Source organism: Saccopteryx bilineata, chromosome 2, assembly GCF_036850765.1.
Source record: "Saccopteryx bilineata isolate mSacBil1 chromosome 2, mSacBil1_pri_phased_curated, whole genome shotgun sequence".
NCBI classification, from domain to species: domain Eukaryota; kingdom Metazoa; phylum Chordata; class Mammalia; order Chiroptera; family Emballonuridae; genus Saccopteryx; species Saccopteryx bilineata.
Window position 1 is genome coordinate 152,822,504 of NC_089491.1, and position 24,373 is coordinate 152,846,876.

Consider the following 24,373-nt stretch of genomic DNA (forward strand, 5'->3'; position numbering starts at 1 on the left):
TAAAAAGAATCATTTTGCTCACCTCCAAGATACATTATTAAGTGAAAAAAGATGCAACAGTGTGTGTGGTGTGCTATCATTTACACGAGGAAAAGAGACCATATATATATATAAAAGCACAAAATATTTTTAAAACTTTTTTTTTAAGTGAGAAGAGGGGAGATAGTGAGACAGACTCCTGCATGCACCTTGACCAGGATCTACCTGGCAACCCCTGTCTGGGGCAAATGCTCAAATCAACTGAGCTATCTTCAGCACCTGGGGCCAATGCTTGAGCCAATTGAGCCACTGGCTGCAGGAAGAGAAGAGAGAGAGAAAGGGGTAAGGGAGGAGAGGAGAAGTAGATGGTCACTTCTCTTGTGTGCCCTAAGTGGAGATCAAACCCGGGATGTCTGCATGCTGGGCCAACACTCTATCCACTGAGCCAACCAGCCAGGGACTAAAAATCTTTATTGATTGATTTTAGAGAGGAGAAGGATGAGAAACATCAATTGTTGTTTCACTTACTTATGCCTTCATTGGTTGATTCTTTGATATGCCCTGACCAGGGATCGAACCTCCAACCTTGGTGTATCGGGACTACACTCTAACCAACTGAGCTACCACGCCAGGGCTAAAAGTACAAAATATTTCTTGAAGAAAACACCCCTTTGGGGTCAGGCAGAAAACACAGGAGACATATAAAGTGGGGCAGACCGGGAACTTGCTCTCTCTTGGTTCCTGCTATCACCATTGCAGGGGCCTCCCTGATCCCTTGCCCTTCATCTGATTTTCCCTTGTCTTCTCTTGTGGCTTGCCTATCTTGGTGAGACACCAATAAACAGAATGGCCCACCATCAAAAAAAAAAAAAGAAAACACAGGAAACATGACCTGTGTTTGCCAGTGGGAGTGTGGCAGGGTGGGAAGGAGGCATGGAAGGACAGAAACCTATTTGTGACTGTATTTGTCGTGCATGGTTTTCCTAGGCAGAAAAAAAAACATAATAAGAAAAAGTCTCCCTTAATTCCAGTTTTAATAGTCACACGACAGAACCCTCTACTGACATGAGGTAGGTCTTTGGGGTCAGGCAGGTTAAGATTTAAATCCATATGCTAATTGAGAGACTTTCTTTGCGTTCCCTAATTTTCCTGAACATTCATCCTCTTCTAAGTAAAGTGGGAGAAACATTAACTACCTGACCTGTGTTCCTTGGGGATTGAGGAAAACAATGAATAGAAAAACAGTAGGCACTCAGAAAACCACAGCTGTGATTTCCTGCCTGCACATAGAAAGGTCCTACTTTGGTTATGAATAATTTTTAAACAGTTAATTGATTACAATGAGTGCTCTTTTCTATCTCTGTCAGATCCAAAGGTTGTAAACAAACTTTAAATAAGAAACCCCTCCCACCCGACTAGGCAGTGGTTCAGTGGATAGAGTGTTGGCCTGGGATGCTGAGGATCCAGGTTGGAAACCCCAAGCTCACCAGCTTGAGTGCAGGTTCACCAGCTTGAGCGCGGGCTCTCTGGTTTGAGCGTGTGGGATCATAGACATGACTCTAAGGTTACTGACTTGAGCCCAAAGGTCACTGGCTTGAGCCCAAAGGTCTCTGGCTTGAGCCCAAGGTTGCTGGCTTGAGCAAAGTGTCACTGGCTGGACTGGAGCCCCTCAATCAAAGCACATATGAGAAAGCAATCAATAAACAACTAAAGTGCCACAACTATGAGTTGATGCTTCTCATCTCTCTCCCTTCCTGTCTTTCTGTTTTTCTCTCTTTCTCTCTCTCTCCCTCCTTCACTGAAAAAAATAAATAAATAAAAGAAACCCCTTCCTATGCCACAGGAAACAAACCTCAGTGCTTCAAACTCAGAATCCTGCTTGAGTCCTTACCTTGGGGGGAAGGTGGATTTAAAGAAAAAAAGAGGGAAAGTCTTACTACTTGTCTGAGGACATGAAATTTCACCATTAAATTTCTCTCTTTTATATCTTGATGGCTAGTAAATCCCTAGCAGCCTTAGTATAAATGATATTTAAACCTAATCTGCTAACACTTTGCAGGGAATTAGTTTAAGCAATTAAAATCTTTCCCTTCCCTAAACACCAGCACCTATAAAACAGAGGACATTGAAAAGGGAGGCCAACCAGTCTTAGTTCAAATTGCAGCTTGATGTGATTTTCTAACTCTCTTCTCAAGACGCTTTACTGCCATCTGCTGGAGAATTGTAGGCGTCAATCGTACAGATTCAACAAGACAATGGCACCCCTGGAATTGTGCAACACAGAGCTCGCCCAACTGTGACCAACGCCCCCAAAACAGGCTTCACAGCTGGCACTACCCTCGCAATTCAGTCACCACTGATAGGTAGCTGTCACTTCCTGGTGTGTGCCCCTCATGAATTCTTTCCTGCAGGGACTTTCCTGGCCCATCCATGGTAATACACTCAATGTTGCTACCTCTCCCCAGAACCTCTAGAATGGAATATATATGGCCCCTTTAGACCGTTTTTGAAGAACCCTTCAGGGGTCCATGACCTCCCCAGGTGAAAAAGTTTATAACGCGTGTGAATTCATCTTTCCCTCGCTGCTTTGAGGCAGTCCTGTAAATTGTGACAGTCGGGGGAGGTTGAATGGAATGCAGCGTCGCAGGCAAGCTCTGCGGATGGGAAACAGATCTGACTAGATGCCATCAAAACAAGGCAATCGGCCTCGGGAAACTCTGCTGAGGCCTCGGGTGCTCGGGAGCAGGGAGAGGAGGGGAGGGGGAAGACTTCCCTGAGGGGCTCACACAGCTGGCAGGCTCCTCATCTTAAAGATAGAACGGGGTTTGGCTTTGTTCTTTTCAGCCCACTGATTGCTTTATTTCAAATTACCCTAACTCTGTAGTATGGTAAATTAGGTTGAAACCCCCAAAAGTTTGTAGAGGATGTCATCTAATCTGATGAAAAGGAATATTCTCTCACAAGCGTGGGAGAAAATGGAAATTATTTTTAGTGCACTGTCATTAAATAATTTGCATAGACTTGCATATGCGATGCATCAGAAAAGCATACGCTGTGTAGATTTAATGAAACGATTCTCCCTCTCTAAAGGCTGTTACAGTCTCTGTCCTTCTCTGTCTTTTTCCTTTCCCATCTGTCTCTTTTTGAATGTTAAATTTATTTTATGGGAAGGGTACACAGGTATGCACCAGGTACAAAAAATATGCTAATAATCTTCCTGCTGGCGGGGCTGGGAGGTCCTCAAACTGCAAACTTCCCACATGCCCTCTCCCTTGTCTGCCTCACATAATTAAAGGTTCCCTTTAACAGCCTTAAAAGGTTCAACTTGATTCATTTGGGACTTCCACTGATGGGGGCAGGGTGGTTTTAACCTTTGGCTCTGCTTTCCAAGTGATGTTTTCCTAACCCTAGGAACAGCATCTAAATCAAACTGAAAATGAAAGGAAAAATCTGCATTGAGCTCATGTCATCCATATCTGTTGTCTGTGACACTGCCGTGTGGTTGCACGTGTACACTAATCATCCTTGAAAGATTTTTGTGCCTGCTCTGCTTTTCAAGGTTCCAAACCCTTGACAAATGTTGGCTGCTGTGAAAGCATCGCCCCCATTTTTATCAATGGAGACAAGGAAGCCCAGATAAATGAATACGATGTGTTAGTGGCAAGGGGGTGGGAAGGGGGGTGAAATCTATCTATTTTTTATTCTCTGTGGATATTCACTAGTTTTTGGTAATATTTTAGCAGATCTCATATTCAGTTGTAATGTAGCCAACAGAGGAATTCTAGTGAATTCCCCAACAAAATTACATTAGGATCAAATGTGATCGTTATAAACACTATCCAGATGTTGGGGATGGACTGGATATAACTCTTTAAGCCCCAAATTACAGTATAATAAATGCAAGCATGGGGATCTGCCAATATATCTGAACTTCGTGTCGGAAACCAGGTCTGACCTTAATTTAACTCTATAAGGAACTAAGCGTTTCCCCACTTGTATAGTTAGGACGCATCCAAAGATCTCCAAGTGCTTTATTGTCACAAGTTTTATCGCTTACTTAAAAAATGACATTATCAGGTTTTGGAGTCAAGCCAACATTAATGTATTTTATTAACACATTTGAAAGAAAACAGGATTGCATATGAATAACTATGGAGGTTATGAAACATACCTGTGAAATGAAATACAATATAATATTAAGATCACATTTGTCCTTGGTAAATCCCAGGGAGTTAAGATACTATAATAAGCACTAAAATAGTTCATTACATAAAGAAGGGATGCAAACTAGCACAGGCCTACAGCAACAGACAAGATTTAACAAGAAAAAACTTCATTCCTTTGCCTCTGAAATTTGTTTTCTATATATCTGCAAGGCTAATATAAACTGATAATTTGTATTATAGCTCAAGATCAGTATAGAATGTACCCAAATTAGAATGTCTGTGGTTATACAGGAAGATGAATATTCCAAATATTGTAGTGTCTATTAAAAAAGGAAAAAAAAAAGATCAGGCAATTTGGAAAGCTGAAATCAATAGACTAACCAATTTGTTAAATAGTAAACTGTAGCAAGTCTACTATCTGCATGCTTTGTGCTGGATATCACTGGAAGAAACAGAAAGTAAAAGGAAATGTTTAAAGGAGTGCCAAATATGCATCAAATCCTCTAAGAAATGTATGTTTTTTATCTGGATATACCAGAGCACCGAATAGTCTCCTTGGAGAAACTTAAAACACAGTGCCAAAAACATGAGCTATACAACACCCTAAATTCAGAAGTTAAATCACCAAACAAGATAATAGATGTCGTAAGTCAGTATCAGTACAGCACTGAGGGGCTCTGTGTATATCCCACCAACAACTTTCCAAAAGGTAAAAAAATAAGAAAAAAAAAGCTATCTGGAGCACTCAAAAAGTATTTTTAAAAAAACACAAGAAATCAGCCACCTTCAAAAATGTGAAACCTGCATGATGATTATAATTGTTAACCAAGAGTATTTTTAAAATCATATGTTTTTTGCAAAAAGAATATCTATCAACTATCACATTCATATAATCTGTGAACTCTCCCTCTGATCCTTCCTGACCCCTTCCCCAATATTTCATCACTCAGTATATGGTTTTGAGGCAGACCAGGGATACAGACAAAGGAGTTTCAAGAAGGGAAGGTTGTCCAAGAATGCAGAATTTGGATAAGACAATACCACGGGCCTCAAAATATTCTCAGCGGAACATCCCTAACTGTCCATCAATAAATAAACACATGTTATACATTTATATAGGAGAATATTATTTAGCCATTAAAATTAATGAAATTCTGACACATACTACCACATGGATGAAATTTGAAAACATTATGCTCAGTGAGAAAGGCCAGACACAGAAGGGCAAATATTGTATGCTTCCACTATTGTGAGGTATATTTAGAAATAGGCAAATTCATAGAGATAGAAAGTAGAATAATGGTTACCGGAGGCTGGGGGCAGTAGGGATTGGGGAGTTATTGTTTAATGGGTACACAGTTTCTGTTTGAGATGGTGAAAAAGTTGGAAATGGACAGCGGTTATATATAGTTGCAGAACATTGTGAATGCATTTACTTAGTGCCACTGAATTGTATACTTAACAATGGTTAAAATGGTAAAGTTTATGTTATATATATTTTACCAGGATGAAAAAATACAAAAAAGAGAGATTCTTAACATTCTTAGGGGAAAAGCCAGTGGAAACCAAGATGCCCTGGCAGTGATAGACCCAGAGTCTATCAGGGAGAGGTCAGGGAGTATAGGAGAGCCGGTTTGCCCAAGGCAGATGTCCTACCAGGGTCAGTCAGTTTACTGTTTATAAAACTACAGGGAGTTGGGATTATTGTGAGAATTTGGAAGGCCTGATCCACCTATAGGCAATAATACTTCAATTCAGAAAACAAAGCAAACACTGTGTACAAAGTACATCCAGAATAAAGGCACCAATTTTTCACTCCCAATAACAGACCAGATATCAATGTGATATTAACCTACAACAAAATACTTGTTATGGGGCTTTTCCTTCTAAGCATATCTTACCAGAAACCGAAAGTGGAATTTAGGAAGGAGAGAGATAAGAAGACATGTAACAATAAAACAACCACCACCTTTACAGTGAGCTACCATAAGCTAGGTAGGCACTGAAGGTGTTTTACTTGTGCTTTCTTATTTAATCTTCACAGCCACCTATGAGGTAACAACTACCGTCATCCCCATGTTTTAGATGCAGAAACCAAAGTGCTGAGAGGTTAAACCTTGTTGATAGGTAAGTGAAAGAGACATCTGGCTCCAGTCTAGCCAAAGTCCCTGCCCTCAAGGCATAAAATAAAAAAAGGTAAACACCAATGATCCCCAAACTGGAAACCTTTTTCAAACACATAATGTTAAAAAGACATAACATTTAAAGCCGTGATCGTAAACAAAGTTGACAAAGGTAACCATGTACTAAAAGGAGATGATGGGGTCAGGAGCTCATCTTACCTCCATATTTCAGTGGAAAGTGGAGGAAGAGAATAAAATGGAGACAGAGCAGTTGTCAGAGATGAAGGAAAACACCAAGAGTGTTAATGACACCAAGTCAAAGGAAAAGAGGGTTTCAAGAATCTCAACGATATCAAATCCTACAGAGAAAGAAGAATTGAGACTAGGCTCATATTGTTAGGTTAGAATGCAAAAACAACCCCCAAACCTGGGAGCTTTAGAAAAGCAGTCTAACTCTTGCTCGAGATACACATCCATCCCTGGTTGGGCATAAGTCTTCTCCACACTGATGTTCTTTCTCCAGGATCCTGGCTCACAGGGCAACCATCTACATCACTGCCCTTCACCTCAGCAGACAGGATGGGAGAGTAGCTGGCGAAGGCCTAGCTCTTAAAAGCTTTTGTCCATTAGTATACATGTCACCTCATATGGTATTGGCCACAGTCAGTCATGTGGCCACATCCCAATGAAGGGGGTGGGGAAGTGAAATTTTACCACGAGCCTGAAGGGAATCAGAAATATTTGGTGGACAGCACTAATAACCACCACACTACTCTCAAGAGTAGTTACAGTAACAATGCACCCGCTAATGTTTACACAGTGCTCCACAGATTAAAAACATTTCTTACATATATTATCTCACAAGAGTCCCACAAATCAAGGTCTGTTTTATTATTTCCATTTTAACGCTCTGGAAACAGGCTCAAAGAAATGAAGTTACTTGGCCAAGGTCACATACTACTAAGTGGCAGGGCTGGGATTTGAATCCTAGTTTCCTGATACTTAGTCCATCCAGGGCTGTTTCCCTGATGCCTCCAGGCAGATGGATGAGGGCAGATGCCAGACTGCTGTGGTTGAGAATCAACTGGAAGTGAAGAAATGGAAGAGCGTACACTAAGAAGCTTAGATTTGATCTTGCAGCCATGGGAATTTCTCTAGCTGGAGAGTGACATATTGAAAGGAATGTTTTAAAAGGCTTAATTTACAGCCCTTCAAGTGTGCCCCAGACAGGCCGTCACACACTCCTGGAAGGATTAATTGTTTCAGCCTTTTGGGAAAGTGGTTTGGCAATGTGGATCAGGGGTCTTTTAAAGAAAAGTTCATACTCTTCTAGAATTCTTCTACAAGAATATAAGCAGATAAGGATTTACATGTAAGGTCATTACTATTATAGGAAAATATTTTTAATAGCAAAAAATATTTTGGAAAAGTTTAAATGTCCAAAAATAGGCAAATAGTAAAATTTATAGTTTACCCACAAGACAGAATAAGAGGGAACTTATCAAACAACACTTTTAAAGAATTTTCAGAGGCATGGGAAAAATTTTCATGTTACAAATCTAAGAAAGAAAGGATATAAAATTATACAATGTTAAGACAATTACAAAAATATTTTCATATATGTATTCTCTGGGTTGTTGTATTATGAGTGATTGCATGTCATTTGAACTTTTCTAGAATTTTTAATTTTCTACTAAATACATGTGTTATTGTCATGAAATAATAAAATGTACAAAAATAAAAATGGACAACTATACAAGGTGAATTAAAGACCAAAATATTTTTTAAAAATTTAAAATCCAGGGAAAGAGGGTTTGTTGTTTTGTTTTAATTAAAGGTATTATACTACCTATGAGTCAAAGAGGCAATGGAAAAGGTTTGGCTATTAATCACTGCAGAAATAGACCTGCAGAAGGGACCACTGGTCACACACTATAGTTTCATTTAGCAGTCTTTCTTTTTTTAGAAAGGAAAAGACTAAAATTAATCTTGACATTAAGCAGAATGGTACTGTTTGTGTGATGGTAGTCAATGTGTTATTGTTTAGAAAAAGACTGGTCTGAGAATAGAGATGTGAGCTCTTGAACTCTGTCATGAACTCCTAATATCTTATAAAAATTAGGACCTCAGTTTCCTCATCTGTTAAAAAAAACACAGGGTTAAAATAGGTGATCTCTAAAACATGTTTCAACCTTAAACCTTATGACTATTTTAGTTCATATTAATTTCATGTTAATGAAACCAACCTGTAAGTGTATTTGGGTAAAACATTTTCAGCTAGACCACCCACCAAATCAAACTAAATTGGAATGCTTTCATATGTGTTAGTATTCTAGGTGCCATATTAAATTAAAACAGAGCCCTTTCTTCAGCATCTAACATTTCCAAAAATGGTTCAAAGGAAACGTTAGCTATATGAGACTTTTGGAAAGCTTTACAATGGAATGATGTATTTTTTTTGTCCAAAGACTAAAAGAAGCCCAGTTAAAGGTAGAAGGTGGAGAACACATCTAAACACACCCACAACATGACAGCCCTCTGGTGTCACCCTCCTTGCATTGATACTTACTGAGGGTGAATTTGGTTGTCTTTTTTCTTTTGGATACAACTGCCTTCAAGTAAGAAATTGGGGGTGGGGTGGGGAGGGAACTTGCAAATATAAAATGCAACCGAATTTCATTAACTAAGGATGGGAGACATAAGCCAGATCCAATTCACCTGAATTTCCAAATAAAGAACAAAGCATTCATTTAATAAACAGAGTAAATATTTAAAGTGGGAGGCAGCAAACTTTTTCTTAAAAGGCCAGACAGTCAATATTTTAGGCTTTGCAGGCCAAAGAAATCATTCGCCTTTGCCACACAAAAGCAGCCAGAGAACACATGAACAAATGAGCATGACTATGTCCCAATAAAACTTTATTTACAAAAACAGATGGCCAGCCCTATTGCCTGCCCTTGTTGTAAAGCATATTTTTTATTTACGCATCCAGTTTAGGTGAGGAGATGAGGGTGAAAAGGAAGAGGAGGAAAAACATAGTAAGTGAAAAGACTGAGATGAAAGGGGAAGAGCCAAGTGGGGAGGCAGAGAACGAATGCAAGAAGGGTGGTGATTTGAGATCAAGAAAGAAATTGAAGAATGGGGTTGTGGGAGGCAAATACAGAGGAAGAAAGACAACGTGATGAAGAGAAACAACATACAAGCAAGAAATCTATTTCTACTATTGTCAGTGGGTCACAAAGAAAAACAACAGTGTCATTTATAAACAAAAATCACTTATCACTAAACATGGTGGATATTTTTCTCCTAAGATGTAAATTAAAAATGTTTGACTGACAGCTTCAAGTTTTTATTTAAAAATATTTTTTAAAGCAATATATAAGAAATACAGACTGAAGGAGAAAGTCTAAAAGTAAAGGGATGCAAAGGAAAGTAAATTCACAAGAGTGTACCAAATGGGCCCCAAGGCAGGGCGGTGACAGCCAGGAGGAAAGAAAAATGTGTCCATTTTTCGTGTCCTGACAGTCTCTGCTCTCAGGAATTCAAAGTGCCAAGTTTGACTGGCAACCCTCTGGTCTTGCTGGAGAGATCCTGGTTCAAATATTCAGCAGGCACATGCCCAGCAGTAATAGGGCCATTCCTGTTGTTCAGCCTTTGAACTCATCCCAAGTCCAAGTGGTCTCAGCCTATCCTTTGCCTTTCCAGAAATTGCTCAATGCCGTATTTCTCTCTAGCACTGTGAGCTCAGTGTGTACACTAGTCTTTAATGACAAGGGTGGAAAATTAACCACGGGTCAATTTCCTCGTCCATTGGTCACACCTTAGCATTTCCTTTCAATTAAGAATTACACCAAAAGGACCTCTAGACCTACGGGATCCTCTGGCACTTTAGTTTTAACAACTATAGAGTATATTCTTCAGGTCTGACCTTTTAAACCTCGTAACCTGAGAAGTGAGTTTGAGAAAAGAGAATAAAGGACTTATGACCATCGGGCAGAATTAAACTTTAACAGTCTTAATTAAGTAGGGCTCTCCCCCTCCCCCTCCCATTTCTTTCTCTAGCACACAGACACTCTCTCTTTTTTTCTCTCCTCCAGAGATAATTCAACAGCCTCATTTTAACGCATACCTGGCTTTAAATAACACTCACATTCAGGAAGTTCTTCTTTACATTTAACCCAAATCCCTTCTGCTACAGTTAAAACCCATTTCCTCAGTGAAGATTTGAAACAGCTGGTTCCATTCTCTTTATGGCAACTCTTCCTAAAGATTCATAGGCTTAGAAAGGTCGTCCATGCCAGCTTCACCTAAGGTGGATAGCTTCCTTTTCGCAAGCACTTTCCAAGAATATTTTCCTACACAGTTATCAATAACCAATCACCTTAGACCAGGGAGAACTAACCGCGCAAATTTCCACATCTGAAGAAAAACAATAGTCCCTATAGTCCCTATCCAATTTCTCAAGAGATTACCTGAATCACTAAATACCTGTGCTTTTTTGAAGACACTTAATTGAAGTTCGGGACAGAACAAAAACAGAAACAAGAACACAGTGCCTGCTTATGTTTGGGAGGGAAGCATGAGGGAATGGCCAATGTCTGGCCAGCTGCCTACAGCTCTGCTCAAGAATATCATCTCTTTATGCTAGCAAGGTGAGGAATTTTCAGATTTTGACAAATAGCACCCAATGTTGGTCTCTCACTGAAATCTGTAACTGTCTTCTCCCCATCACATATCTCAAGCTGTTTCTTCTCTAAAGCATTTTGAAAAAATCCTGGAGCAATACAAAAGATCTTCAGCTGACTTTTAGGAGCAAACAACATATGTTCTCGAACATCTGTGCTTTTCCCAAGCTATTTTTTTCCCCATTATTGTCAAGAGAAAAGAAGTTTAGTGGAATGTTTCTCCACAGAGGCACAAGTCTATAATACTCCCTGTTGATTACATATGAGACACAAAATATTAGTTTATTAAAAGCAGCTTCAACCATTGCTGTACAAAGCAGTTCTCCAATGGAACAGATTTATGAAGTAACAGCTGAAAGGTATGCAGATCACAAGATACATGACAAATGTACTTTATTACGTGGATCAGAAATACCATATGTACTAGCAGTTACCCAACCAAGACTATTTAAAGGTTTTTCTGATATTGAAAACTATAAAGACACAATGTGAGAGTGAAAAGTGTTTCATAAGATAGCACAATGACAAGATAAGTCATCACTTTAGGAAATTAAATACATTCTGCATATTATAAAATTAATGTGTTATAAAACTATGCCATTCTTTAAATTAAAATGCAGGGGACTTTATCCCATTCATTGTTTAAAGCAGATGTTTACAATGTTTTTTTTCCCCATACTTTAAAGTGGAACTTAGTGGAATGAATAGCAGACTTAACATTAACAAATTTAAGGAGATTTCAGATTTTGTTATTTCCACCAAAAGGAACTTAAATCTGCAATCACGTAGTGCCAGAAGACTGTAGCACAAAGCAAGCACAATACTTGTCAGACATGACAGTTTCGCAAGGTATGTGACTGGAAAGGACTTGAGCAACTTGCAACCCAAATTCCACACACGGTAGTCCCCACCTTACCTGAGGTTTTACTTTCGTCAGTTTTAGTTACCTGTGGTCAACTGCAGTTTGAAAATATTAAGTGAAAAATTCCAAAACTAAACAATTCACGCCATTCTGAGTTGCATGATGAAACCTGAGCTGTCTGGCTCCACCCTGCCTGAGATGAGCTTCTCCCTGTGTCCTGTGCATCCACGTTGTACCCACAGAACAGGAAGGTATTCTGAGAGAGACCACATTCACAGAACTTTTATTACAGTATACACTTGACCCTTGAACAGTGCACAGGCTAGGGGCCCTGACCCTACCTCTCATGCAGTCAAAACACCATGTATACCTTTTAACTCCCTAAAAACTTAATTATAATTGTTCCTTGATGTCCAAAGATAGTTCCAGGACTCCCCACCAAAATCTGCGATGCTCCAGTCTTTCATGTATCATAGTGTAGAACAACATACAGAGTTAGCCCCAGTGGTGGATTCAAATAATTTAACAACCAACCGGTTCTCTGCCCTAATGACCATTTTAAGTATAAAAAAAGATATACCAAAAGGTAGTTTGTTATTTCATGCATTTAATACTTAAATAAGAACAATAAAAGAGGTACACAAAACTAGGTTATAAGAAAGATTTTTTAAATATTAATGAAAAATATTAAATAATACCTGACAAAAAAACAGTAAAACTGTTATTTAATATATTCCCATATTGCTTCTTGATTGGCATCCTCACTTGCAATTTTTTTCACCTATGGACTAAATGAACATCACTACGGGCACTTAGAATACGCTGTTGTGCAGATGAATGTTAAAAAAGAGTAAGGAATGTAAATTTGTGATTTCCACATTGGGCAGCTGCTCCGGCACCACCTTAGAGAGAACCCTGATTAAAAGTATCGTTTTAACAATCGGTTTGCCGAACTCAACAAAAAATTAGGTATTAGTTCTGCCGAACTGGTGCGATCAGATTGAATCCCACCATTGGTTAGCCCTCTGCATCCTTGGATTCCCAACTGCAGATCAAAAATACTGTTTTTGACCCATGGTTGGTTGAATTCACAAATGCAAAACCCAGGGATAAGGAGAGCTGATTGTATATTTATTGGAAAAAACTTGCCTTTAAGTGGACACTTGCAGTTCAACCCGTGTCTTCAAGGGTCAACTGTATTGCTATAATGGTTCTATTTTATTTTTAGTTGTTGTTAATCTCTTACTGTGTCTAATTTATAAATTTATTATAAGTAGGTATGTATAGAAAAAAACAGGGTCTATATGGGGTTCCGTACTATCTGCAGTTTGGGCACCCACTGGGAGTCTTGACTGCATTCCCTGCAGGTAAGGGAGGACTACTGTACAATGTTTGATCCATTCTGCTACATTCCAAACAAGTGGTTGTCCAGCCTTAGCTGAACAGAGAAATACTCCCACACTGTTTCTCTCACCTCCCAACATCTTAGTTAGAAGGTTCTTCTGTAGCTTGAAGCAGTCTCTCTGAAGTTTCCCATCAGAGCATTCATTCATCTACACTCGGCAATAGCCATGCTCACTATTGAACAGCTGCAGGAATTTGGCCAGTTTACTTACCTCTTCAAAACTGTTTCCTCATCTGAAAATAGGGGTAATAAGAGTATTGATCCCATAGTATTGTTTTAAGAATTAAATGAAATAACACAGGTAAAGCATTTAACACAGTATGCATTCTCTAAATGTTATTACTATTCTACCAATGAGTCTTCTTTGACATAACATTATATTTTCTCTCCTGCTCTAAAATGGGTGCAGAAGACCCTTGACATTCAAGGATGTAAAATTTAGGGTTGCTAGTAGGCACAAACCTGGCCCGAGCTTTCCTGCTACATGACAGGGCCTTGGGAACAGGAGAGAGGCCTCCGACTTGGCATGAGTACTTAACAGATCCTCACTCTCCTCCTACATTTTCTGGTAAAACTGGTGTCTGCTGCAATGATATTTTTATATTCTGGCAAATGCAGGAAAAGAGAATTCTATTTTGTGCCCAACATGAATTTGAATCACTCTGCCAGGTGGCATTAGAAGTCAGTCACTTAGTAAGCTTAGTCAACAGCCCAACATCTGCATTTCAAATGCAGAATTTATAAATTTGGCAGTTCCTTCATCTCTTTAGATTTCTTCTATTTACCTTACTTTGTGGCTAGCACTTCACTAGTCTAAACCACACACCACTACCCCTCACCATCATTACTCAGTCCATTTCAGGTATTTAAATCAAGTCACTGATATAGACAGTTATTTTTTCTTCTCCAACTCCTAACAATCATATTCCAGATATAGATCCAAATTTTGAAAATATCCAAATTTCCTAATAAGTAAATATATTCTGGTATATATTTATGCTAGACAGCATGTGAATCAGGGTGTGTGTGTGTGGGGGGGGTGTATCTACATCAATGTGACATTAGGAAAAAAGTGACTAATCTCTTCACCTTCTTTGATCCCATCTCCTCATTCCCCTTCCCTCTGAGAGCTGTTCTTCTGTTCCTTGTGATCCTGCCTCTGTTTATTAGATTCCACATATAAGTGAGATCATGATATTTTTCTTTCTCTGCCTGGCTTATTTCACTTAGCATAATAGTCTACAGGTCCATCCATGCTGTCACAAAAGGTAAGATTTCCTTCTTTTTCATGGCCACACTGTATTCCATTGTGTATATGTACCACTGCTTTTTTATCCCAGAGAGAAAGGGGGATGGAGGTGAGGGGGACAAAGAAGGTGGAATGGGAATGAAAGAGTCTTTGCATGGGGTATGGGGGCGTGATGCAGGGGTGAGGGTGTTATATTGAGTGGGACACTTGAAACCATGTAAACACAATAAATTAAAAAAGTTTTTAATTAAAGAATAACATTTCATATATAACACAAATATGCAAAGGTGCACAATGTTGGAAACTAAAGCAAATAAAGAGGCAAAACAAAAAACAAAAAAGAAAAGAAAAAGAAAGAGAACGAGAAAAAAGAAGTGACTAAAACCACTATTTGATTCTTAGAGCTGTAGTTCACATTTCTTTTCTGATTAGTAGCTTGCGCACCACTGATCTTGGGCTTCTCTTTTGGGATGAAGTCAGTCCATTCTAAGGGAGTGCTGCTTAGGGAACCCCAGTTTTGTTTAGACCCAAAGATTTGAGAAGGGTTCAATAAATCATTTCTCTGCTAAACCTGTTCTCTACCTGACCCTGAATTTGCACCATGGACTAAACCAAAATATATACCCTACCCTAACACTACCTTTCTTTCTTAGCAAGTTTGCACATCCTTTAGAAACAGTGACACTCTAAAATTGTAGCCTCTGAGCCTTTCTGAATTTGAATCCCAACCACCCCGGTTTTAGCTGTATGGCCTGTGTACCTCAGTTTCCCATGCGTAATAAAGATATTAATACCCAAGTCATAGATTGTTGGATGAGTTAATACTTTGAAGAGTTTAGGGTTAAATAATTTTGACGAAAGTCTGACATATGAAGCAACAAATGAAAGCGATTTTGACTATCCTTAACTATTTTAATTTTAAATTTAATTTCTTAAAAAGAACAAAAAGAAAATGTTGCATTCAATTCAGAACGTGATTTAGACCACTCAGCCTAATTCCAAAAAATGATTTGGAGCTTAGCTGCAGCTCCATCTGGTGGTTTTACAGCAATTCCCTGGAAAATGTGTTAAATAAAAAGATGACAAATTTCCAAAAGAACAAACTTTACTCACTTGAAAGAGTAAAGGATATTGCTCTATTTTTTGTTTGTTTGTTTTTGAGAGAGGTTGGGAGAGAGAGAAACACAGGAACATTGAGCTGTTCCTCTATGTGTCCTGACAGGATCATAGCAATCTGATAAACTGGCAATCTGTGCGCTTCGAGACAATGCTTTAACTAACCAAGCTATCCGGCCAGGGCTTAATTTTTTAACTGATTTTCAGAGACAGAAAGAGGGAGAGAGAGGGGAGGGGGAAGGGAAGCATTTGTTCCACTCAGTCATTCATTTTTTGGTTGTTTTCCATGTGTGTACCTATCAGGGATCCAACCCACAACCTTGTTTCAGGAAGACATTCTTTAACTGACTAAGCTAATGGGTAAGGGCCACTTTTTTTTTTTTCAGAGCTAGAGACAGGAAGGGAGAGAGGCTGAGAAGCATCAACTCGTTGCTCTTTTCTCTCTAGTCGTGCATTGATTGCTTTTTTAAGTATGGCCTCGTGTCCCTTTGTTCAAACCAGCATGGGCTTTTCACATAGTGATGTTTGGGCTCAAGCTGACGAGCTTTGGGATCACGTGGGCTATGTCCCTGCTCAAGCCAATGATACCTGTGCTGATGAGCCTCTGCTCAGAGTGGGCAACTCCTGGGCTTCAAACCAGAGACCCCAGCATTCTGGGCCAACGCTTTATCCACTGTGCGACCACCAGTCAGGTTATACTTCTTACCTTAGAATTTTTAGGGATGAAGCAAAGGAGTGATCACACCCCTGCACTCATTTTTGATTGCCAGTCTATAGTTCCTGAAAAAACTTGGAGGTGGGAAATCTTGCTGGCAGTACAGTCCAATTCAGTGCCTAGATGGCCCATCGCAACCTAGAGTCATACAATTTGTTTGATTTCCAGAAGATATGGGACGCCTGAAAACACATTTTCCAAATAAGTTTTTTGATTGTGGTGCTTTGATTTTCGATTTTAAGTTAAATTGACTGGACAAACTTCATGACTGGACAAACTTAAGTGAACATACCTACATCATTATGAGGCCTGGATGAAAGCTGAAAGCAACTACTACTGGAGTCAAGCTATAGGTTGTCAGCCAAAGAAAACAAGAACATGTCTTAGGCATTGGCCTCGGACCTCAAATTGAAGAAAACTCAGTTTAAAAAATGTTCTGTCAATGTTACCAACATATAAATAAGCACTAAGTGTGTAACATCACTAATACACATCCCCTATAGAAAAAAAGGTAAATAATTTAGCTAGTTTATTTAGGCTGCTACTCTCAATGCCGAAACTGGATGTTAGCATCTTTATTTTATGAATAACACTTACTTTTTTACCTTTGTTGTTCATAACTATACAAAAAGGTAAAAAAGGCCGTGAATGACATTTATTTTCCAACTCACATCTTCTATTAGCTTCTTTGAAAAAAATTATTTTATTTAAAAATTATCCATTAACTTTTTGATGAACTAACCAGAGTAAATTGAGAACATTCTATTATATAACATAATTTTAAAGATTTTACTGGCATTAAGCTTTATAGAGTCAAAACTAAAAGACTGGGGTCATATCCTACTTATCTCTGTACTCTGCCCCAAACTAGCAGTTTGCCTGGCACAGGATCTGTGTCCTGACGACTAAGTGACCATATTTTAATAGACCTCCCTTTCAACTTGTGTTGCCTCTGAAGTTAACAGCCTCTTTTGCCCATAAGGGCAGACACCTTTGTGCTGTTCTCTTTGCCCCCAGCCCTGGCAAAGTCTTTGGTACACAGCAGGCACTCAATAAATATGTGTTGTTCTAGTGGACATACAGTGATGGTCAATATGAGTACTGTGAAATTTCAGAGGGAATACTAACTTTAAATGGCTTAACTAAAAGTAAGAATGAAATTAGTAAACCATAGCAAGACAGACTGAAAAAAAATAATTTCAGTATACGTACTAACATTTGCAACAATATATACTAGTCCTCTGAATAATAGTTTCAAAGAGTCAAAGTTAAGTTTCTTTATTAATACAATACTAAGCAATTACTTTTTGTTATCTTCAAGTTGGTAGCATTTTCCAAATTGATGTGATCATAAAATGTATATTTTCACCATGCATCTGGAAAAACCGATTCTGAGAAATATACTCTTGGAAACGTTGTATTATATTAGGCTATATAATATAAAGACCGATATACATTTTATTATGAATTATACAAAACCAAAACTCTAAACAAGTACTGCTTATAAAATCCACTGACTTTACATTTTAAAATAATACTATATAATTAGTTTTCTTTAAATCTGAGTTAGTAAAACATCATACATCTTTACTAATACCAAAAACAACCATGGCCAACCACATTAATACTTGATAGAATTTTTTTTTTTTTTTTTTTTTGCATTTTTCTGAAGCTGGAAACAGGGAGAGACAGTCAGACAGACTCCCGCATGCGCCTGACCGGGATCCACCCGGCACGCCCACCATGGGGCGACGCTCTGCCCACCAGGGGGCGATGCTCTGCCCATCCTGGGCGTCGCCATGTTGCGACCAGAGCCACTCTAGCGCCTGGGGCAGAGGCCAAGGAGCCATCCCCAGCGCCCGGGCCATCTTTGCTCCAATGGAGCCTTGGCTGCGGGAGGGGAAGAGAGAGACAGAGAGGAAGGCGCGGCAGAGGGGTGGAGAAGCAAATGGGCGCTTCTCCTGTGTGCCCTGGCCGGGAATCGAACCCGGGTCCTCCGCACGCTAGGCCGACGCTCTACCGCTGAGCCAACCGGCCAGGGCCTTGATAGAATTTTGATGTCTGATAATCCCTGCATATCAGAAAGCATTCAATTAAAATATCATTATAGCTTTCATTCATCAAAGAAAATATTCAAGTTCCCAAAACATTTGTTTTGGGTTACATTGGGTTTGAATTGAAGAAAAGGTCCAGTTAAAATATGGAAACAAAGTTTTCCTTTGGTGGAAGCTGAAATCAGTGTACATATTCTAATCAAAGATCTGTCACATGTGGCACCTTCTGTTTCAGAAGTCTACCAGGCCAAGCCCTTAGCTGCCTTCACTGCTTTGGCTTTGTTCTTCCCCTTCCCTTTCTCTCGCTTTGCCTTCAGCCTTTTTCTTTGCCTTTGGTTCATCCATATTGGGTATTGTCCATGCTGATCTAGAAGGCTCTTTTTGTTTCTCTTAATATCAGTCTCCATTTTCATGTCATCTGAATAAAAAATGGAAAAACTATTAATATTCATGAATGAAAAAAAACACTCTGTAAAAAAGTATATTAATGCAATGAGAACACAAAATGTGAAAGTGGTTTGAAACTACAAAAGAAAAAGATCCCTTATTTGTGTACTACTCTTTGAATAACACCCCGGAAACTCCTTACAACACTTTCAGTGGAATCACACACATGCTACCATGTGTTCCTACAACCATGAAAGACATAAGAAGCATCTGTGAGGAAAGGAACATCACTATTTGGCCACCAAGAAACTTTCTAAAGAATGGTATCACGATTGTCCTTTGGAATAGTAAAGGTTAAAGAAGAACCATTTAGGATATATGAATTTGGGTTACTGCATTAGGGATAAGTATGTGGTTTTGAGTAAATGTGAGTTACAAGAACATGTCTTAGATTAAGTGCCTTCTTAAGCACTTAAATGAGATTGTTGAGACAATAAGAAGTGTGTATACACTTCTAAAGGACAGGCCTCAGAAGTGAGTGAGTTGATTAGGAATGAATGGCCACTTCTAATGATGTGAACTTGGAAGTGGAGTAGCAGTGAACAGCAGGCTTTAGATGACAGAGGTGGACAGAAACAGAGAAGCACTGGGTATATCCTGGGCAATTACTCTTTTCTTTCTAGATAACATGCAGACATGCAGCTCTCCCAGAGATCCAGCTCTCCTAAAAGGAGACTTGGCATGACGCTCAGCACAACTATGCTGTGGTACATCCATCACCATCCTTATTTACTGTGAAGGACATACCCAGAATATCCCTCTCTGGGAACTGACAGGGTATACAAGCTCTTCCATGATCTCTACCACCTGACATTATATTAATTCACTTACCTGACTTACTTTCTCTCTCCTCCAAAACAATGTAAATTCCACTAGAATGGAGGCCATTTCTCTGATATTCATCACTGTTTGCACAGTACTTGGAATAGTGTCTGGTATTCAAAAACTAGTTGTTGAATGATTACTTTAGGTGCCTTTCTAGGAGAGTAAAATGAAGACTTCCTTGTATCCTGCCTAGTCCCTGACTAAATTGCGTACCTTCCAACAAGGATGTCTAGGGTAGCCTATTCCTGTAGCACTGTTTCTGAGACAGTAAGGTTACTGTATAAGCATCAAAGGCTCACTCTGCATATACAGTAACATGTGCCCATTCACAGGAACTGGCTATAAAATAGTTTAGCACTGACTCTCTAGTAACATTATAAACCTTCAACAAATAATGTGGGCATGGCAGGAGCTTTGTAGGAATGCACATGTAAGAATGAATGGAAGACAGGGGAAAAGGAAAAAAGAGTTACCAAAGGAAACTGACAGAATTTCTTTTTTTAACAAAGCACATAAACTTACCCTTTTCATCTTTCACCACACACTGGATTTTCTCTTCAGAATGCTTGGGAACCACCACAGTTGCTATCTCTTGAACATCTTTCATTAAAACATCAGTATCTATTTTAAGAATACTTTGAAGTCTGCTAAGTTCCTTAGGGGCATTCTTTTTTCTCTTTTCAGCACGCATCTTCCTTTTCCACTTACTCCGTAAGCTTTTAGCCATATTTTATCTGGGAAGATACATAATCAAAAGCAAATATTTATTATCAAAAAGGGGCAAATGCTTAGAAAACCAGATCAAAAGGTATCTCTAAAAAATACAAACAAATGAAAGGTAAAACTCTACTCTTCGTGATTTATGATGGCTTAATGTGCAACTTATATGAGAATCTACCTGGCCATATACAGCTATTAAACAATTAAGTACACCAGATCAAAACTCCTGGTGGTCACTGGTAATCAAGCCAATTCTGAAAATCCCTGCAGTTTCCATACTACATGAGGAAATTTAATTTCCCCCAAAATGCAAAGAGCATCATCGCCTTACATTTACACAATAACTTACAAATCATAAAATGCTTTTATAAGTATCTTTTAACTGAATCTCGATTTCCCTCAGTTCTGCAGGGTGCCCACACAAGTCATCATTATCCACCACCTCAAGTCAATCTAGAGATTTCAAACTTGTCTGTTTCCATTTACTTTCTCTCCATCCTTCTATTCCCAGCCTTAAACTCTCCACAAGGTGGTTAGTGCAAGCTTTAAAAAAACTGAGAGCACATGACTGCCTTTCTTTAAATGACTTCCCACCTCCGATATTCAAGATCTACAAGGTTATTTATGACCCCTGCTTCCTTCATCTTCCATTTCATGCTCCATCTCACCGTCCAACACCAATTACATCTTTAAAAAGTCCAATTAGTGACAACGCAGGAACAGTGGGGATAGGATGTGGGGTAAGAAAGGGATTATAAGGATATTAGAGTTTAGAAGGAAGCTCTTGAGGGTGATTTATAACATATTAATTGTGCTGGGTTTGTATACACGTACCAAACCTTACTTTACACAATTTAAACATGAAGTTTATTGTGTTGATTATACACCAATGACGCTATTACATATTGTGTATAATTAAGATGTGACTCGGGTGGGGAGGGGACGTCCCTTATACGGCTTCCCTGTGCCTGAGAACTGATCTCAAGGCTTGCTCCTTCACCTCAATTCCTCAGAGGGGGCTTCTCTGACCTTAAGCTTCCCTTCTTTTATTCTCTGTGATATCATCCTTTTCCTTCCTTTTAAATACTTGTAACCGTCTGAAATTGTTTATTTTCTGCCATCCCCGGTGAACGGCTGAGCTCCACCAGGCAGAGGCTACATAGGTCGTTTTCACCGAGAGCTGCCCCAATACATAGCTCTTCGCACACAGCAAGGGTTAAAGACTTGTTCAGTTAATGACTAGTGGAATAGCTTTTTTTCTGGACGCCAGCAATCACAAACTCGGTCTGTTCCCTTGTGTTTTACACAACCAAAGCCCTGCACGCGACGGGGCCCGAAGGGTTCCCTACACAACCTTGAGAGCCGAGGTTAGGCGAAGCAAACCTGAACCACCAAGGAGCACCCCCGCTCGCAGTGATCACGGGGAAGTCCGAGGGCCGCCACCCAGGCCACGGGAGACCGCCTCCCTCAGGGAGGCTTGGCTCTCTGGACCGCCTAGAGCTGGCTAGCGAGGGGCCAGGTTACGGACGAGCTTTTCTGCGAGAGGCGAATACTGCCCCGAGGCCCACGCCCGCTGGGCACCCACTCACCTGAAAAGACCCACCACTCACGGAGCACACGCTTAGGTCGACCCCAAGTCCGCGTACTTCCGCCTTCCGGGCCGCCCTCTCTGCTCCCTCCCGCCCCCGGGCGCGTTGCACGCCGGGAGCCTGACGTCTCGGAGAGCCTAGAGGCGGGGTCATGGGGAGCTGGGCGCGTACCCACCTCTTGCCTTCGGTGCGAGTGCAGACCGCGGACCTGGCAGCCTGGCTCCTCCCTATCAGGTTCCCATATGGTCGTTGAAGAATGAGGAAGTGGGTCCCCGGCGAGGTTGGGGCGCCAGCCAGGCCTGCTTCTCGAGCGTGGCCCGGTAGCCCTGAGATTGTTGCTCAAGGAGGAAAATTGGCCAGCTGACCCTGGCTGTCAGGTAGGGAGCTCCCAGCCAACCTTCAGTGCTCGTGGATTTCCTTAGACCGAGCCGTCCTTGTACAGGCCGATTGAGACCATCTTCATTTGCAGTCCTTAAGTTTCCCCATCCTGAGTGGTCTCATGGATCTACGCATCTGTCAAAACTTATCAACTTGTACACTGTATATATGTGCAATTTTTTGTATGTCAGTTGTACCTCAAAGCTCTTACCAAAAACAGCCTTTCCCATCCCAAAGACAAGTTCAAAGGGAAAAAATGGATCAAACTAATTCGGTACAGCCAATGTTTACCTGCTAATTACCGTATGCCAGACAGTGTGCTAAGCCTGCGTCATGGTCACATTGCATATTGGTCACTTAACACCAGTGCTTTATTGCACACAAAAATTAGAGGATCAGAGAATATGCAGATACTCCAGTACTTTCAGCCTTTTAGTGCATGTTCACCAATGAAATTAAAGTTGGTTTTGCATCTCATTTGCATAATCAAGCAACTGAGTCGTCCTTTGCTTTTCTGATGTTCTTGTTTTTAAAAAAAAATGCTTTTTTTTGCTTCATATTCATTTTGAAATATTCCCTAATTTTTGTGAGCAGTACATTTTACGTACATGTGCTCCTAATAACAGCCTTTGGAACCAGATAGGCCTGTACTGTGTTTTTGGTTCCAACACTTCCTTGTGATGTTGGTGAGTAATTAATGTCTCAGAGCCTGGATATCCCTGTCTATAGAATGAAGCTAATACAACCTAATTGATCCTAGGTAGGTGATATGAGCTCAACACATGGTAGCTCATCATTTTTCCATTATAATTCAAACAGAACACAGTACTATCTGTCAGTGTTGTCTTTTCGAGACTTACAACCTACACCAAAAAGCAAAACAAAACAGGGAATTGTCTTTAATGATGGCCTAGTGAGTTCTAGGGAAGTTCTTTCTGAGACAATTTGTGGGTACCTTTTTCTCTATAAATTTGTGTTCTTTTAGAAACCTTGCATCATATGGAAATTACTAAACTCATGATGTACCAAGTTCTCTTAACAGAAGCTGAAAAAAGCTAACATATGGTATGCAAAAAAGCATGCCTGAGATCTTTCTTTAAATTCTTATAGAGCAAGTGTTTCTATTTCACATGTTAATTATATTAGAACTTATTAGAACTTAGCCAATTCCAAAAAAGTATGTTTATACTGCAATTTAAATTAGAGAAAGCTCACTTTTAGCTAGTCCAAATTTACTGCACCTTGCTTAATATACCAGGCCACTTTTGAATAGACATGTGGCACCAGAAAAGAGGGAGAAAAAATTTATGAAAATGTCTTGGTGTTAAATATATGCCATAATTCAGCATTTATTGAAAAAACCTCTTTCACCTAACTTCCTCACCAGTTTGTATAAAAGCAGTTCTAATAGAATGGTTAAATGACCGTGGTATGTTTAAGAATCCTTAAGTCATCCTGTTACCCTTACCTGGTGGTACCCTTTTATCCAGACATTTGAGTATGTACCCTGATAGGCATTATGCTGGATATACAAAGATGAAGGAAACCCAACTACAATTTTCAGGAAACTTTAACCCCTGATGGAGGGACAAGTCTTAAGGGTCAAAGTAGACATTGCTTCTTTTTCCTTCACAGATCTGACAGAGCCTATGAAACTGGAGGCACAGAGGGTAGCACTGAATACGTGACAGGAAGTGGGCTGGTTCTCCATCTAAAAGGCATACTACTCTATAGACATCAGCCAGTGGAGCCCCTGAGTCAGGCCTCTTCTTTTGAATCCCTGATCTGCATAATCCCTTAGTAAAACTAGTAAGACTTCTGGGATTCAGATGGTGACTCCATGTTGCCTAGGCCCTAGATGATGAGAGCTTCAAGACAAAGCTCTGCACAAAAATGAAACAACGTAAGCTCTCAGCTATTCTAAAAAGGCCCACAGCTGGCTGTGGTGGACACCACTAATGTCCAGAAGTGCATCAAGTGACTTGAAGCCAGGTGTGAGGAAAGACATGAAGGCAGGTAGACAGGGCCTGCTGCACCTCTTTCCCCAAATTACACTCATT

The 24,373-nt window shown here is 39.8% G+C and overlaps 1 protein-coding gene across 2 annotated transcripts; it reads right to left on the minus strand.

Moving 5' to 3' along the window:
* Positions 1-14,687: 14,687 nt before the first annotated feature.
* LLPH (LLP homolog, long-term synaptic facilitation factor) lies at positions 14,688-22,060 on the minus strand. Of its 2 annotated transcripts, XR_010729144.1 has the most exons (4): positions 21,936-22,060; positions 20,149-20,360; positions 18,343-18,772; positions 14,688-17,927 (listed from the first exon to the last, which is right to left on the minus strand). XR_010729144.1 is itself a non-coding variant. In XM_066258199.1 (3 exons), the coding sequence occupies exons 2-3, from the start codon at positions 20,351-20,353 to the stop codon at positions 18,594-18,596; spliced, it is 384 nt and encodes a 127-aa protein (XP_066114296.1). In that variant the 5' UTR covers positions 20,354-20,360; positions 21,936-22,060; the 3' UTR covers positions 14,688-18,593. The 2 variants fall into 2 exon arrangements, 1 of the variants encoding a protein (XP_066114296.1); XM_066258199.1 differs by having other exon boundaries at positions 14,688-18,772.
* Positions 22,061-24,373: the final 2,313 nt, after the last annotated feature.